At 38.0% G+C, this 18039-nt stretch overlaps 1 protein-coding gene across 8 annotated transcripts in view; it reads left to right on the top strand.

Moving 5' to 3' along the window:
- The window catches only part of NSMCE2 (NSE2 (MMS21) homolog, SMC5-SMC6 complex SUMO ligase), a 215696-nt gene that overhangs the window by 70589 nt on the left and 127068 nt on the right, over positions 1-18039 (top strand). For all 8 annotated transcript variants that reach the window (XR_013994796.1, XR_013994797.1, XM_081070980.1 and 5 more), the window contains one exon: positions 3521-3674. Coding sequence is in view for 6 of the 8 variants with exons in the window: in XM_081070980.1 (XP_080927106.1) it covers positions 3521-3674 (154 nt within the window). In the remaining 2 variants the exon portion in view is untranslated. The remainder of the gene's footprint in view (positions 1-3520; positions 3675-18039) is intronic.

The raw sequence follows: 18039 nt of genomic DNA, 5'->3' as shown, positions 1-18039 counted from the left end.
TAAAGATTAATCATCTATAACCTGTTGTAAAAATCCATTAACTCAGTGTATACACTAAGTTGTGTTGCTGCAACATTCATTTGTTGAAGCCCTAATCCCCAGTACTTCAGAATGTGACAGTCTTTGGAGACAGCGTTTTTAAAGAGGTAATTAGGTTGAAATGAAGTCATTGGGATGAGCCCTAATTCAATATAACTGGTGTCCTTCTAAGAAGAGGGAATGTAGACACAGACACGTAAAGAAGGAAGACCATGTGACCATACAGGGAGAAGACAGCCATCTTCAAGCCAGAGAGAGATGCCTCAGAAGAAACCAGCCCTGCTGTCACCTTAGTCTCAGACTTCCAGCCTCTAGATCTGTGAGAAAATCATTTCTGTTATTTAAGCCACCCAGTCTGTGGTCCTTTGTGATGAGAACCTTAGCAAGCTAATACACAGTGCTTTTTAATTCACTGAGACTTTAAGTCCTTTATCTAGGGACTTTACTAAAGGGATGGACCAGGGTCTAATAGATCCTCTCTACCCATCTCAGAATTCTTCGAGATATTTTAAATTTGTCCTAGGAAGAGATGGCCATCCTTCCCTTTTTCAGACTAGATAATACGTATGGTCAGCTACCCAACAAATGGCTGTTTTCCGTTCCCTTTGGGATTATGTATCTGTTTCTCTTGAAGATACAAACCAAACAAGAAACCATTAAAAATATTGTTAATCCCCATTTACTGCATCGACTCAAACAGATAATGAATCTGATATTTTCCAGGCTTTCGTTTTGATAGAGTACAGTAAGTTTTCTTTGCAGTGGATAGCTATGCTGACTGCAGGATCCAATTTCCAGAAGCCATGAATTTATGTGCTTTACAGCAATTCTCTTGAGGTTCTGGCTGTGGGGAACAAAAGTACTCTGAATCACTAAATTTGGTTTATTCAGGTTTTCCTACTTGTGTTTCAGGTTGCCATGTTGCTAACCTCAAAATGCCTGTTCCATCCATTTCTTCCTGCCCACCCCATTCTTCTAACTCCTCAGCAGTGGTTATATTTGAACTAGGGAAATTACGTGTGTTGAGTAGGTTAGAGACTTTGTTGGAAAAGAACATTTGTATTTACTGACCTTCTGTTCAGATTGGATCTTTTCTGATCACCCCAGATTAAATAATAACTTCCGACTCTTTAAAGATCTTGGTATGACAGCCTGTAATGTTACCATTAGCATCTTGTGTGAATGTGAGTCAATTTTATTTTATAAATCCAGAAAGAGAGACTATAATTCTTTTCTAAGAACTCATAATTTATTTTCTGTATCTACTCTGAACTTTTCATGCCATGATCTGAACTTGTCGCATCTTGTTCTATCCACTGGAGAAGTCGAGGATAGCTAGTCACCATGTCTAATAGCTCTTACTCTTGAGACACAAGGCATTATTAAAAGTGCTTTTCTACTTTCTCTTTTCCAAACCGAGCTTTATTGGTTCTTTAGCCTTACAGCACTTATTTTAAATTTTAATTACGCATGGGACTTGTGTTTACAGCTTCTCTGTGTTTTTCACAACTCTCTTTGATGGTAGATCCAGCTCTGGTAGAGTTTCACCAGTACAGTGAGAACACTTCACTCTGTACTATAAATACAAATTCAGGCATTTTGGTTTTATGCTTAATTTTCGTTTTGGATTTAGCTAATTAAAATGCATAGCAATTAAGCAAAAGAAGATTATATAATTCTTTTCTCCATGACGAAGGGTAATCTAAGCAGATAAATTGCACATAATTTTTTGACTTCACATACACAGATTCTCAGATTCATAGAGATCAGAAATATATCCCACTGACCAGAACTAAACCTGAGTTTTTTCTTATTGTCTTAGCATTGCCCCTAACTGAAAGATAGGAGGTAAGTCATTTAACTTCTTTTTATATCATTTTATTTATTTATGAAGTTGGAGAAGGTGGATAGATATCAAGATTAGATGATCTTTAAGTTGTCTTCCAGCTCAGAAATTCTGGTGTGTACTCAGCTAATAATAATAACAGTTGATAAATTATAGGTTTTAGTGGGTAAGTATATTTGGAGCAAATAAGATTAATTTGTTTGAAATATATTGAGTACATATATATTGAGTACTACCTACTATGTGCCAGGTGCTGGCAACACAGTGATAAATCAGACATCTTTCAAAGAGTTTACATTTCATTAGGAGAAAGAAACCTATAAAAATAAGTGCAACTGGGGACAGCTGGTTAGTTCAGTTGGTTAGAGCACGGTGCTCGTAATAACAAGGTTGCCGGTTTCATCCCACATGGGCCACTGTGAGCTGAGCCTTCCACAACTAGATTGAAACAACTACTTGACTTGGAGCTGATGGATCCTGGAAAAACACAAATAAATTAAAGTTTATAAATAAAATAAATAAATAAATAATTGCAATTGAATATCACTGAGGCTGTGGAAGAAATCTAAGGCCTATTGGGGCACGAGGGAGAGTTTGGTGAATTTTATTTGGTGGCAGAAGCATCAGGAAAAGGCCAATGATTGAAGGGACCAATTAGAGGCCTGAAGAAGTGGAATTGACATGAGGTGGTGGGGCCAGCAGCTTGATTATGGTGGCTGAAGTTTGAGGAGGATGAAGTAGAAACAGTGGGTATAGATGGTTTTCCCCCCCAGGTTGCTGGACTATAAAGAGAAAATAGCTGAGGCGAGTAGGACGGGATTAAAGAGCTTGGTTGTTTTGAAATATGGGAGTAAAGAGCCAATTTATAGGTTTTGGAGGAAAGAGCTTGGAGACAGGGCAAGTTCTGAAGGAGATGAAGATGTTGGAATTCAGAACAAACTTAAAAACAAGGTTGAGGATGGCAAGAGGGACGGATAGATGAACATATATGTGACAAAGCAAACGTAGAAAGTGGGGGAATGGTAAAATACAATTCTTTCAACTTTTCTGCATGTTCAGACATTTCATAATAAAATATTGGTTGGAAAACTAAGAACATAGATTGAGAGTTCAGCTTTGACCCAAACAGGGGGCACCTATTCCTTGTTGTGGCCCCAGATGGTGAAGTTCAAAGTTCAAGTCGCAACAGTTTTGGTGAAGTAGAAGCCACTCTTACCTAGGTAGGCAGACGGTGAGAGCAGCGGAGAACAAAGGATGGAATCACCAGATGGGGAGGGGGAAACAGGTGGGGCAGACCTAAGTTAAAGGAGGAAGTGGTGGTGCTCAGGGTCTGCAGGTGGAGGACACAAGAGTTGGGCTGCTGTGACGTTTTCCTCCAGTAGTTGTCAGGAGACGGCGAGTTAGCAGGGCATTGAAGGGGTAGGGTAGTTTAAGAAAGCGGCGAGGGGATGGGATGAATGATCCTCCATTGCTTATCAGCAGTCAATTCTGAAATGAGTCCCGACCTCTTTGGTTCTCTGTTGGGGGGGGATTCTGTTTTCTACCTCATATTTTTATTTGAATGAAATGAGATAAAAATAATGGGACTGTGTTATTGTTAACATTTAACTAAGACAATGTCATGGTCTTCCTCAGGTAAAAGAAGAGCGCCCAGAAAAAATACCAGATCTCAAGCTATTAGTGGAGAAGAGATTTTTGGCTTTACAGAATAAGAATTCTGATGCAGATTTTCAAAATAATGAAAAATTTGTACAGTTTAAACAACAGCTGAAAGAACTAAAGAAGCAATGTAAGTCAGCACGCTTTGCTTTGCTTTGGCTTTTTGAAATTAGGGAACTGAACTGACTTGATGAACAGTCCCAGAAAGTTGATTGTATAAAGTTTGCTTATCTGCTTGGCTTGATCCTCTTTCGAAATGGCTTTTTATTGTTGCTGCAATTCTGTGTTTTGTCTAACTTTGGTTCAAATCAGCCTGTCTGTTTCTGAAAGCCAACAGTTTCCACAAAGTGCTAAGAAAATTCCCCACCAGCTACAGAAAATTGCACTGTGTTGTCCCACTCTTGGGGAGGGGAATTGGGAAAATAGAATAAAACGGAAAACTATTTTATTAAAATAACAAGGGTGTTTTTCAAATTTTAAACTGCTGTGCCAAGCTTTTGAAATAGCCATACTTTAATTCTAGTTTTGTTGCTTTGGAATATAGTAGGAACGATGTTTTCTCCGACTATTTTTTCTTCTTAAGTGTGAACCAGAATTCTCTTGATCCCTTCTATCTTTTAAAAAAAAATTATTTTTCAATTGCAGTTGACATTCAAACTAATTATTTTATATTAGTTTTAGGTGTACATAGTGGTCAGTATTTACTTAATTTACGAATCTTTTCTATCTTTGTGCTAGTATAAATTCCATGTGATTTTGAAATTTGTTGCCTTCCTAATCAACTTTGTTATACTCAGGTTTTTTAATTGGCATAATTTTAACTTAAAAATGAGAGTGGGGAACATGATTTATTATACAAAAAAATTTTTGTAGACAGTATTTGCCAGAAATGATGTACCTTTTCTACACAGTGAAGTACTCATATCCTTTTTTTATTTATATTTTTTTAACTTGGAAAGTAGTAGTTTCTTGTTTTTTTCATATCTTTGTTTTTCCCCTTCTTTTTCCATGTAACTCACATAACAATTTTATGTAATTTGATTGTTTTTACTTTAGCATCAATTGTTATTCTTTCTTTTCAGTTTGAGTTTCTTTTATTGCTTAAAGAATTGAATAGTGAAGGAAATAACTGTTTTTTTTCCACAAGTTTCACATCACTTTCATTTACACAGACATGGAACAGGAGGAATGTTGTATGATATGAAATACAAATTTATTTTGTGTCCTTATTTGTACTTAGTATAGGGTTTCATATTTTGAAATAGGCTTTCTTTTAAATATAAGCACTTTCTTTAAATTGATGCTGAGATCTCAAAAAATAACTGAGGAAGCTACTTTATTTTTGTCTGTTTTACAAATTATGTTTCACAATTTGGACTGTTTTGCAATTATGGTGAGACTTTTGCTTTTACTGTATAGATTTAAACAGTAAGCATTTTCCCCACATTTTAAGTCTGTTTTCTGTTCTTCATTGAACATCACAGCTGCCAAAGTCTTTCTAATATAATTTGCAGTTTCCCCGAATGGGTAATAATCCCCAAACAGGTAATAATTTGCTAATGGCTTTCTGATCTTCAAGATGCTAGTGCATTTCGTTTTTAGTGTTGGTCAAAATAGCCAAATGTGTTTTATTTTACTTCTTGGAGCCAATAATCACAAATTATGGCAAATTTAACTTCTGATCATAATTCCTGATAGTTTATGTATTTTATAATACAGATTGAAAGATAAATATCTGAAAATACAAATTTCTTAATCCTTCATTATTGATTATAAAATTCTTAGTCCGTAAGAGAAAACTATGAAGAGTTTTAAAATCATACACTTATGCAGAAACACTTTCTAGTTAATACTATGTAATTCAACAAAATGATAAATGTTGGAAATCATAGTTATTTTTTAATTCTCTCTAAAATTGGGGGAGGGGTGGTGGCAGGATTCCCCAAGCTAGCAGTACACACCATTTGGAGAGAAAGTTTAAACCTTATGACAAAGTAAATTTATAGTGAAAGAAATGCGTCCTTATATAAGGTTTCCCTATATATGGTAACAAAGACAACTTTCCCTTTTATTTCTCCTAAAATATTCTTTTAAATCTCAAATAACTGAACAAGCAAAATATTAATACTCTCTTAAAGATGTGTATCCTTTACTTGCAAAATGTAATTTTTAGTGCATTACTATTAGCACTGTCAATTAAATTTCCACCATGTCTCGTGCATTTTATTTCCAATGCTGCTGTGAGGAAGTTGACAAGCATTGGGCCCCCACAGTTTTTGTGGAGGCAAGTCAAAGGGACTATGATTTATAAAGGAGCCAGTGAAATCTGTTTGTTTCGAGGTGTGTTCTCATGGAGGCAAGGAATTACAGTCATTCTTTTTTTTTTTTTTTTGAAGATTGGAAAATACAAGCCAAGGAGAAATACTTGCTTCACGTTGCCTATTTTGGCAAAGACTGAAGCGTTTTTATGGTCTGCACATATCTGAAGGGTTCTTTCATGAAAATAACCACCATGTGTTCACCAACTTTATTGTGCAAGAACACAAATTGAATGGGATTAAATTTTAACCAATCAGGATCTAATCAAAGACATACCAGGAAGCTCTCAGGTGGGGGGAAGTCAGGACAGAGATTGACATCCGGTGGTCTGTCTGGTGGGTGGACCTGAAAAAGCTTGGCTGGGCACACTCTGCCAGCGGGGATGAGTCAGCCCAGCTGTCCTCAGCAGCTCGGCTCAAACTGTCTGGTCTCAAGATCCCTTTACGTTCTTAAAATTTACCGAGAGCCCCCAGAGAACTTTTGTTTACATGGGTTATAGCTACTGACATTTATCATATTAGAAATCAACACGGGGGAATTTAAAAAATATTAACCCATTTAAAAATCCATAATAAATCCATTACATGTTAACATAAGTAGCATTATGCAATATATGAAATATAACATAAAGAAAAATTAGTGAGAAGAGTGGCATTATTTTACATTATTGCAAATCTCCTCGCTTTCTGGCTTAATAGAAGGCAGCTGGATCCTCATATTTGCTTCTGTATGCAGTCTCTCATAATACATTGTTTTGGTTGAAGTGTACGCAGAAAATCTGGCCTCACGCATGGGTAGTTAGACTTGCTGAAGGGATCTTGCAGACCACCAGAAATTGTCACCTTGAGAACCGCACTAGGCCAGAGTGCCAAATTCAGTCAGTCTCCTCTTTTTCTATGGCCTGCAAGCTAAGAATGGCTGTTATGATTTTTAATTGTTGGGGGGGAAATCAAGAGGAGAATAATTTTCTGTGATGTGTGAAAATTGCATAAAATTCAGATTTCAGTGTCCATAAAGTTTTATTGGATTTTAGACACACTCATTCATTTACATATTGTCTATAGATGCTTTGTACTATAATGGCCGAGCCGAGTGGTGCATCAGAGACCACCTGACCCACAAGGCTTATAATACTTATTATCTGACTCTTTACAAAAAAAATTTACTGACCTCCTGGTCTAAGACCCATAGAGCTTACGATACTCATTATCTGACTCTTCACAGAAGAAAATTTACTGACCTTTTGGTCTAAACCATAATCGGAAACAAGGGCAGTTTCTGCTTTTGGGTTTCCTTTTATAACTTGAGATATTTTTCATAAATACCATACATTTGTCTCAAGTATATTCAGAACACTTTGAGTGCCTATTGCGTATGAATCATTGCTGTTGGTGATCTGAGATAAATAAAAGACGGAGGGGGTCCCAGTACTTGGAGAAGACAATACATACAAACATGAAATAATTAGAGAAACATTAATAAAAATATCAAATCAAAAGCAAAGAAAGAATGTTAGAAACAAATGTTATATAATGTAGTACCTAAATGAAGAGAGTAAGAATAAGAATGCAGATTTTATCTGGATGGCTAATATTGCCAGTCAATTGATAGAGGCTGCCTCCGTTCCAGAAGATTCTGAGGCTGAGGTCAGGCCCAGCAGAAAAGAGTGTGATGAAAGATTATGGCAGGAAAGAGGCAGTATAGTATAGTAGATAGCTGGTACTTACCATGCCTAGAATACAAACGTAACAGATACACGACAGTAGATATTTGTGTCTTGTGGATATCACCACGCATTAGATTCAATTTCTTTGGACAAATCATTTTATCCCTGGGTACCCAGTGTCCTATATATTAGAGGTATAATGTCTGCCCCAGTTTACCTGTCGGGGTTATTACCAAGATCAAGCTTGCAAACCCTGAAAGCTTACATTAGGTTTAAGTTATTGAGAAAGAGCTAGTACCGCACAATGGAAAGAATGTGAGCTTAGCAGCTAGAAGACCGTAGTTTGAGTCACTTAATATGTAGCCTGGTCTTCCTACCAATGCCACCCATTTGTTTTAGTTCTTATTCTTGATTGAAGATAATTTTTCTGTTTCTAGAGAAGATGACAATGGTGGCGGTGTGATAATTACTGAGTTAGGGAACAATTTCACAGAAAAGAATTCCATTTTCCTAAATGGTAATCGTGTTCTTACTAACCCAAGTTGTGAAGTAAACAGTATGATTTGGTTTAAGGCAGACGTAACCAGACTTTTTTGGGTGAAATTAATTTTTCTAAATAATATGTTCACATAATATCCTCTCTTTTTTGCCTCTTTTACTTAAACTGTCTCCACTACCACAACGTACGATTTCCTGCAATTTTAACATCAGTAGAACTTTTTTTGAATGTGCCGGCACCTTTGTATAGACACTTTCTCAAGTCATCAAGCAGTCTTTCTGGTGTCTTTTATGCATTTGCCTATTATATGAATAGCAGGCCTCAGACATTTTAGTGCAGAAATTGAGCGCTTTAGACAAGAATTGGTACTTAGAAACCTTCAAAATATAAGGGCTTCACTTTGTGGTCAAAAATAGAATTGGCTGTGAATCTGAGATCTTTAGTATTAAAATAATCTAATATGGCATACAATTTTGTTGGTACATTTCAGTGTTAAGAGTAAAAGAGAGCATGTCATTTTGAGTGCAGATTTGCTAATCTGAAGATGTTCACCACAGATTTAACATGATATTTAGGTCATAGGTGAGCTGTACAGAAAATAAGATATGGAGATATTTGAATCCATGAGTGAAACTTAGAAATCAGTTTCAGTGACAATGACATTTATATTCAAGGTATGTGTATGTGTGTGTGTGAATTTACACTGTAATCTTATAATTATATGGATTCACAAATTAACTGTGTACCTTTCCTTTAAACATGCTCAATCTAGATCTCCAAACTGAAAATAGGGAGTGGCCATTCACGTCAGTCATGAGTCCCATTAAATGGGAGTTCCCCAGGAGCATTAAATACTTTCACTTTACTGTTCCTTGTGGGTTGCTTTTCCTTTACCTTCAGCATCTATTCAGAACCGCAGTGTAGTTCCATGAGGGCAGGGAGTTGGATGTTACGTGTATTCCTTCTGTAGACTGTTTTATCGTCTCTGTGGCCCTCAATTGCGCTTTATTTTTCTCTTCATGAGGTTGATGAAGCCATCACCATTCACTTGCTGGATGACCATTAATTGTTGGGAAATGCTAAAAATCTCAAGTTTCACACCAGAAACTGGCTGGATTGCATTTCTGCTGTGAGGACTTATGCTCATTGAGTGAAATTTCTGCCCTATGCAAATTTTTTATTCTTTGTGTTTACCTCTCTCTTTCTCTTGTGTGAGTCAGTATCTGTCTGACTCTTTTCTGTGTCTTCCTTCTTTTCTGCTTTCTTTGTGTTTCGCACCCCATACAAAGTCTCTTTCCCGTATGTCTTTATTTTACAGCAATGAAGCTAAATGGTACCATTCCCATCTTAATGATGAAACTGCTTCAGAGAAGTTAAGTGACACTCTCACGGTTCCAGTGCTAGTAAACAGTGGAACCAGAAGACAGGAGATGCCTGAAAACTGGAAAATAATTATCTTGCCAAGTTAATAATTTCTGAGGTTGGAAGGATTTAAGTTTTATAACTGATAGAGAGAGGACATTGGGAGAATTGTAATTATCGTCTTCTCTTTGATAAAGTTGTTACTTTCCAGAAATTTTTCTACATTTTAAAGCAGATTGGGGTACCAAGTAAATAATTGAATAAGTGAAGAAAAAAGATTACTTCAAATTAGATTGTGACTCTGTGTCATGTTGGAATTTTAGTCAAGCCCTTAGGCTTATCAGGGAATGCTTTGGTAGTGAGGAATTAGCTTTTCTATATGCCCTTTATATGAGCAATAATGACGTCCATCTATTCTGCCTTCGCCTTAGGTTTGCCCTAATCCTTCTGGAAAGCAGTGATAATAAAAGTAACAGCCCGTCTTTGTATAGTATACAGTCTGGTACTTAATGAATGCTTGTTGAATTAATGAGTCACTGCAGGCATTGTTTGTTTGAGTGCCTGCCTATGCAGAGGTTCTGGTGCTTACATCCTTTATATATGGGATTGGTGATTTCTCACAACTCTACAGGATACCTGTCCCCATTTTATAGTTTAGAAAACATACGGACAGAGGTAATATAACTTCCCGAAGTGCTGAAATTCACAGCCTGATTTGGATAACACCGAAGCTCATATTGTTTCCCCGATATCATACACCGTCTCTTGAAATCACTCCCACGTGGACTTCTTTTCTCTCATCAAGTATTTCGTTCCTCTCTTGAAAAATTGATTTGTCGGTTCTTGAGTAGTGAACAATTTGTGTGGGTCTCCCATAGATTTGCATGGATGGGCTCCTGTGGCACTGAGGGGAGCCTGCTTCACCTAGCTGATAGAGAATCTCTTGCTCGGTCACTTCCATTCAGAGGTCAGAGAGTAGGAATTGTATCAGACATTATTTAGTCATTTATGTGTGCTTCGTCTTGCCTTCAAAGTAGCGTCTGAAAAAACCTGTAGTTGTCCCGTTTTGTAGATAAAGAAGTGAGACTCATGAAAGGTCAGTGGTTTGCTCAAGGTCACAAAGTAAGTTACAGAGAGAGGACTTAAAACCAGGTCCTACTTGTCCAGGTCCCGTGGTCCTGGCAATACCAAACATTCAGTCAATAATGCCTAAGAATGCCATTTCCGGTGTGAACAGTTGCTACGTTATGGCAGAGAGCAGCAGGATATTTATTGTACTCCAAGATTGGAACAGATTCCACGAAATTTATTTCAAGCATAACAATAATAATCCCGTGCACATACACCATGTCTCATAACGTCCACAGTGTCCACGTGCAGGAAAGGAATGCATGAAAAATGCAGCGTCTGTTTTTAGGACACTGAATCTTGGAGGTGACATATTTACCCAGTGTCTCACAGTCAGGAGGTCACAAGGATAACAAATATGTTCCCAAGGAAAGGGGAAGCTTTAGAACGAGAGATGGCTATAATTAAAGTCATTAGGGGAAAAAAGGTTCAGTTATCAAGGGAGAAATGAGTCAGCAGCAAGTTTAAACACAAACTGGGATCTATGGGTGTTTCTCTCATGGTGGCTTATTTTGAGAGAATGTGATGCCATTTGTACTCAGAAAGCAGCCCGAAACTAGAATAGGAAGACCAAATAATAAGTGTCCTGGGGACGATGCACATCATACTTAAGAAAATAATTGTCTTGCCAAGTTATTAATTTCTGAGGTTAGAATGATTTAAGTTTTATAATTGTTAGATGGATATAATAGGTGCCCCTTTGTAGTTGACACCTCTCCCCATTTCCAGTCCCTGGCAACCACTGTTTTGTTGTCTCCATAGTTTTAACTTTGCCAGAATGTTGCACACTTGGAATCATACAGTATGTGGCCTTTTAAGTGGCTTCTTTCACTGAGCAGAAGGCATTTGAGATTCATCCATAGCGTTGCTAATGTCATCGGCTTGTGGTGTACTGTTGCTGAGTCTTATTCACCAGCTGAAGGACATTTCAGCAGTTTCCCGCTTGGGGCCATTATGAATAAAGCTGTTAGGAACAGTCACGTACAGGTGGTTACGTGAATGTAAGTTTTAGTTTCTCGGATAAATATCTAGGCCAGGGATTGCTGGCTCACGTGGTAAGGCTATGTTAAATGTATAAGAAACTGACAGACTGTTTTACAATATGGCGCACCGTTCTGCATTTCCATCAGCAGTGCATGACGGTGGTCAGTGCTTGGGTATTTTTTTGTTTGTTTGCTTTAATTTTATCCATTCTAATAAGTATGCAGTGGTGTCTCATTTATGTTTTCCTAATGACCACCGCTGTTGAGCACGCTGTTGACGTTCCTTTATGGTATTTAAAGTTTTCGTACAATGTTCATGTGTTTGTATTCGTGTGTCTCCTACATGATCTGTTTAATTCACTCAAGAAACATTGCGACGGTCCTCAATGTTCCCACACGAGCAGCAGCAGCACCTGGAAACTCAGTGAAAGTGCAGATTGTCAGGTGCCACCCAAACCCTCTGAATCTGAAACTCAGGGGGGTGGCGCTGAATTTAACAAGCCTTCCAGGTGATTCTCTTGTACAGCAGATTTTGAGAACCGTTGGTTCACAGTAGTGACGTTCGCCCATCACTGAATATCGGTACCAACCGTGAGCCTTAAAAATAAAATCAGAGCTCCATCCCCATCCCGAGTTTCAGATTTAGCTGGTGTCTAGAGTGAGTCTAGGCATTGATTTTAAGTTCCTCAGGTCATGCTAACGTATAATCAGGGTTGAAAATAACTAATCTACTAAAGGTTGTTTAGCTAGGCGCTCTAGAGAATAAAATCTGACTTCTAATTCCATATCTCACAGGCCAGGGAAGATTTATACATACACAGCATAGTTGCAGGCACACGTTACTCAGTAATTACAGAGTCAAATGGTACATATAGGTTTTAAAGAGGTGTTCATATAAATTTCAATATAGACTAAATTTATTCTCCGATGTCTGAGAACCTCCTTTTTATATTCCATGTTGTACTTAGCATTCATTCATTCATTCATTCAGCAAGTGTTTATTAAGTATCCTGCACATACAGGAGTGAACAAAACAGACACGTCCCTCTGCTCATGGAGCTTGCATTCTGATCTTTGGCAGCTAGTTGGCATCAGCTCACTGTACCCTACTTAGGTGGAAATAAGGTACGGTTCTTAATAGCGCTGAAGTAAAGGCTTCCATATGCATAACTGGTAGCCTGGAGAATATATTTGTGTATATGTTATACTCAAGTATGTACTGTCCTTCAGACTTATTTGCCTTGCATTTGTTAAAATTTATATTAGTCATGAAATCCTATTTTCGTTATAACATTTTAAACTCATTCATTTAATCACCTGGTATGTTGATAACAGTGTGAAGGATAGAGACTGCCAAAGCCATGGAAAGAGCCTGGAATTTGGAATCAGAATATATAAGTTCAGATTCTGGCTCAACCAAGTAATAGTTTGTGGGTTGTTGTTGTTTTTTTAAGTCAAATTAATGGAATTTTACTTTTCTGTAAATTATGAGTAATACAATAATAATAATAATAATAATGCTACCTAACCCACAAAGTTATGTAAGGATTAAATCAGATCGTTAAAAACGAAACGTGAAAGTGTTTTATAAACTGTAGTATACTCTCCAAATATTCATTACCTAATCTTTTTAGCTGGCTTAAAGGCATTTACTTTAATCATTTTTACTTGAAAGAACATATACTTTATAAATTATTAGCAGTTGGCATAAGTTCTCAAGTGCAAAGAAACAAGCCCAGAGCATTTTAGTTGTTTTTTTAAAGCATTAAGAGATTTTAGTGCAGGATAAAATATTACTAGGACTGTCAAAAAGGTAAGAAATGTTCTGTCATGCACGGGGTGTGAACAAAAAAAGATGTTTATAAGGTAGCTAATCATTTTTCAGTATAATATTGGTTTTGGTAACCTTTTCCTGGTAGGGAAGCAAAGAGTAAAGTGTCAGGCACAGCATTTATTCCCATAATGAACCTCGTGTGTCTGGTGAAATATATTTATTGTGAGCAGATGTGATGGAGCTGTATTTATCACTATGTGCTGTGTGGGCCCTTTAATATATTAGGGATTCTCTTAGCTACACACTAGATTTAATTGGAGAGAATCAGCTGTGCTGTTTCAGTCCGTCTATTTAGTTAGATTTTTTTGCCGATCACATGCTGACATTTCAAATTATATTTTCAAATTTTATTTTTTTAGTGAACAGGCACTTCCTATGTGCAGACTACTGTGCTAGACACGAGGAAGATAGGCAAGTAATTAATGTCTTGGGAATGAGAGCAAAAGGAAGCAGGGTCGTAGAACTTGCCGTACAAAATTTGGGGAAGAAATGAGAGTACGGGCTGGGGGTTGACGAAAGGTGTTGGGTAGAGTTTTCTACCACAAATGTAAGGAGTTTATTTTAAACAACAAAATAATAGTTTTCAGAGTCGGATAAATGAATCAGTTTTCTTTACTGTGGGATTCCTTAGTCTTCATTACGTGGTTTGCATTTGGTTAGGATGTCAGTTCGGTGAGAGCAGGTACCTGTGTGCCTCTGTTGAGACTGTCCGCCATGCCTAAAAGAGCACTTGGCATGGAACCAGTGCGTCATATATATTTGAGGGATGAATGAAAGACTACCAAAAGGGGTTGAAACCTAATTCATAGAACCTTTTTCTCCCGTGGGGCAAATACTCCATGGCAGATACTTTGGCACATACTAGTCCTGAGAATGAGAGGGTTGGGTAAGGCATTGTCTCCTCACTTGGGCAGACCTGGGCAGCAACCATGCTCTAAGTACAAGCGTGGCTGCCAATTGGCGGGAAGTGTTCCCAGACTTTCTGGCAGCCTTCCTTGTCCAGTTTGACCATTGGGTGCTTGCTGGTGGAAAGTACTTCCTTTCCCTTTCCCCAGGGACACACTGTGCTTTGACTTCATTTCATAAAACAGGACACTTAACAAGTCACACTCAAGAACTTTTAATTCCTTCCCCCCAACCATCAGTCTTAACAACCCCCATCTCCCTGTTATGTGGTACCATTGATTCCCCACACCCCCGAACTATTAAGCTGACAGTACTTCTTACTCTTGATAGTATTATAGTCAAGAAAATGTAGTAGTAGCTTATTTACCGTGTTTCCCCAAAAATAAGACCTAAGCCGAAAATAAGCCCTAGCATGATTTTTCAGGATGACATCCCCTGAACATAAGCCCTAATGTGTCTTTTGGAGCAAAAATTAGTATAAGATCCCGTCTTATTTTCAGGGCAGCACGATGATATGTTTTCCTCTGCCTCAGAGCATAGTGACTTTATTTTACATTTATCAAAAGCAAAAAATTTCTTCCTCCAAAGAGATGAGTAAAAATGTTCAGCCAGTTACCAAGATACCTATCTAGTCTCATCCCTAGAAACCTCTACCAATCCCTTCTCAGTCTCCTTCGCTCCCACTGCTCCCACTGCTCTGTATGCGATTTTATCCTCAGTCTCCTACGTGCTTCCTGCTCCAGCCTTGCCTCCCACCAGACTGACCCATCACTCCACAGTACAGGTCTGGCCGTGGTTCTCCTCCACGTGATCTTTCAGAGGCTCCCTCAGCCCTCCTACACTAAAAGCCATCCTGGCACTAGGCTGCTCTTTCACTTTCTTGCCACTCTCCTCTCGGGCCCTTTGATTCAGACACTTAAAATTCCCCCCCCCCCCCAAAGTATTGTGTTTTCTTTCACTTCCAGACTTGCGCACGTGCTGATCTCTTCGTGTCGTCTTCACCTCCTCCTCCTCTCTCTTCACTTGGTTAGGCGTTTCCAGCCTTCTGCCTTTACACGGATGAAGCTAACTCCAGGGAGCCTTCCCCCAGGTAGAGGAAGTGCTCATCTGGGATGCGGGACCTTTAAAGAGCTTTGAATCTGGAGAGGCATATCCACTCGCAAAGATTAGGAAGATTAACATGTCAGATGGTTTGGCAGGAAGAGGAATTTGAGGCAGAATTTATGGTAGTTTTGAAATAATGCTAATTATTCTGTTTCATTAGCATGCAAAACGGAAACCAATACTGACATATCTAATTTATAATCTAATAGTTGAACATGTGTTAATACTGTTCTTTAAAATAAAATATTCTCTGTCCACGGCTTTTGGCGATGGTGCATGCCAGCATGGACAAACCATCTGAAATACATTAACTTTCTCATCCCGACTGACTCATTTGACTCAAATAGCAAGTTCCCCCATGACCCCACCTCTAAAAATAGAAAGTATATTATTTTGTTTTCAGAATTCCAAGCTTTGAGAAGCCGAGCTGTTCTTTGTTTTTGCTCTGATGGCCATTGGCCTGCAGCTGAGTTGTGGTAATTGCATAGGCTGGAGACTGGAGGTCATCGTGGGAGGAGGGGAAGAGGAGGTCGCGGAGCAGCAGAGTGTCGGGAGAAGCAGTTAGAATTATAGGTTATAAATACCAGCACGGTCGTTAATACAAGGCACCAACTGTATCCGAGGATCAAGCTGAGGCTTCAATAATACAGTGATAATTTCAGATAACTGTCATCAACTGAATATCACGGGCACAGACTGTGTGCCCAAACTTTCTAAACTGTTTTCCTGCTAATTGTGCTTTTGGGAATCAGTTCTAACAGAATAATCCAAAATGCAAATACAAAGATATTTCTCAATGATAGTCAACAAGAAAATTTGGAAACAATAAAGAGATTTATGAAAATCATTTATCAAAAAAATGAAATGTTTAGAAATTGCTTTATCATATAATGTTACATTTTAAAGCAGTGCAGATCTTGTATATGAATTCTGGTCACTATTGTTGTGTAAGAAAATACTATGAGCCATGAACAGAAGTAAAAAAAAAGGCACAGGACATGAGACCAGCAAGTAATCCAATTATATTGTAGTACACAGCAGATAAGATTATAAGGGTAGGTTGGGACTGATTTATGGAGTTATTTGCTGCCTCGAATAGGACAGTTTAATAAGTAGGTTATGGGAGCAGTAAGTTTTTCATTAGATGAGCCATCTGATTAGATTCGAACTTAAAGAGGATAAATCTGGTTGTGTTATGTAGGATAAATTGGGACGGGAAGAGGTCTTGTCGCAGTGGTCCCGTCAAGTACCGATGATGTCCTGAATTATGAGGGGGGAATTGGAACAGAGAATGAATGCAAGAGGGGCTGTGGAGGCCCAATCTGTCAGGCTCGTCAACTCAGTTAAAACAATAATAGACATAGAACAAGGAGTGGAAGATGGCACTGAGGTTTTTAGTTTGAGTAGCTGGGATAAGGTGATACCATTAAAAATAGTAAGATGTCTCATGGACGAGCTGGTCTTTAGGTGAGGAGGGCGACTTTAATGTCAAGTATATTGAATTTAAGGTGCTGGATTTGGGCACAGATCTTCAACAAATGGTTAGAGATGAGGAAAGCTTTGGTGTAAGAATGTGGGTAAAGAGAGGGAGAGAGGCTCTTCACATGCTCCCAGGTGGTGGTTGGAGCTGCAGGGGCAGAAAACTGCAAGGGAAAGAGTCCAAGAGAGTCCAAGAGAGTCTTAAGGAAAGGAAGGAAAGAAGGAGCCGGCAAGGAATGCTCACGAGACTGCAAAGAAGAGCAACAACCCTAATGAGAGACAGAGTTTGTCTTAGAGTCATTTTCTTATTTTACTTGAATTTCCTACTTCCAAAGAGGCACATACTTTTCAGTCCTAAACTGATCATTATTCATATTTTTCATATTTCAAAATTCATAAACTAAATTCCAAAACTAATGAGATTGAAGGGGTAGAATTAGCAACAGATTTTTGATTTACTGTGTTTCTACTCCTTATTGGCAGTATTGATTAAGAGTTGGCTTCACATATGGTTCAAATACATAGTAGAATAGTACGTGGCCATCAGGAAAGATGAAATACTGCCATTTGTGACAACATGGATGGATGTTGAGATTATCATGCTAAGCAAAATAAGTCAGACAGAAAAAGTCAAGGATCGTAAGATTTCACTCATATGTGGGATATAAAACTGAAAGCAACAAACGAACAAGGCAAACAAACAAACAAGCAAAAACTCATAGACACAGACAACAGTTTAGTGGTTACCAGAGGGTAAGAGGGGAGAAGGGGTAGAAGAGGGGACAGGGGATCATATAGTTTATGGTGACGGAAGGAGAACTGACTCTGGGTGGTGAACACACAATACAATATACAGAGGATGTATTACAGAATTGTACACTTTAAACCTATATAATTTTATTAACCATTGTCACCCCAATACATTTAATTTTTTAAAAAGGGTTTGCTTCACTGCTTATTTTGACCCTCCCAGATGTGAGTATTTGAAGCAAAGAGTAGAGGTCACACCTGACTTCAAGCAAGAAACATGTGTAGTTAAAAAAAAATTCTTATGGAGCAGAAGGGATAGAGATGAGGTATACTCATCTATTAGGTAATAGGTTTTTTTAAAAAATCAATCAAAAAGCTAGCAATTACTTTTTACTTCGAAATTATGTTTCAATTATAATTAGACTATTTCATCATGGTTACAATGTTAAGATTATTTAAAAATAA

The sequence above is a fragment of the Rhinolophus hipposideros genome (genome assembly GCF_964194185.1).
Source record: "Rhinolophus hipposideros genome assembly, chromosome: 13".
Classification (NCBI taxonomy): Eukaryota; Metazoa; Chordata; class Mammalia; order Chiroptera; family Rhinolophidae; genus Rhinolophus; species Rhinolophus hipposideros.
The sequence above is the reverse complement of the archived record's forward strand: the minus strand, read 5'-3'. Positions and strand labels throughout refer to the sequence as shown.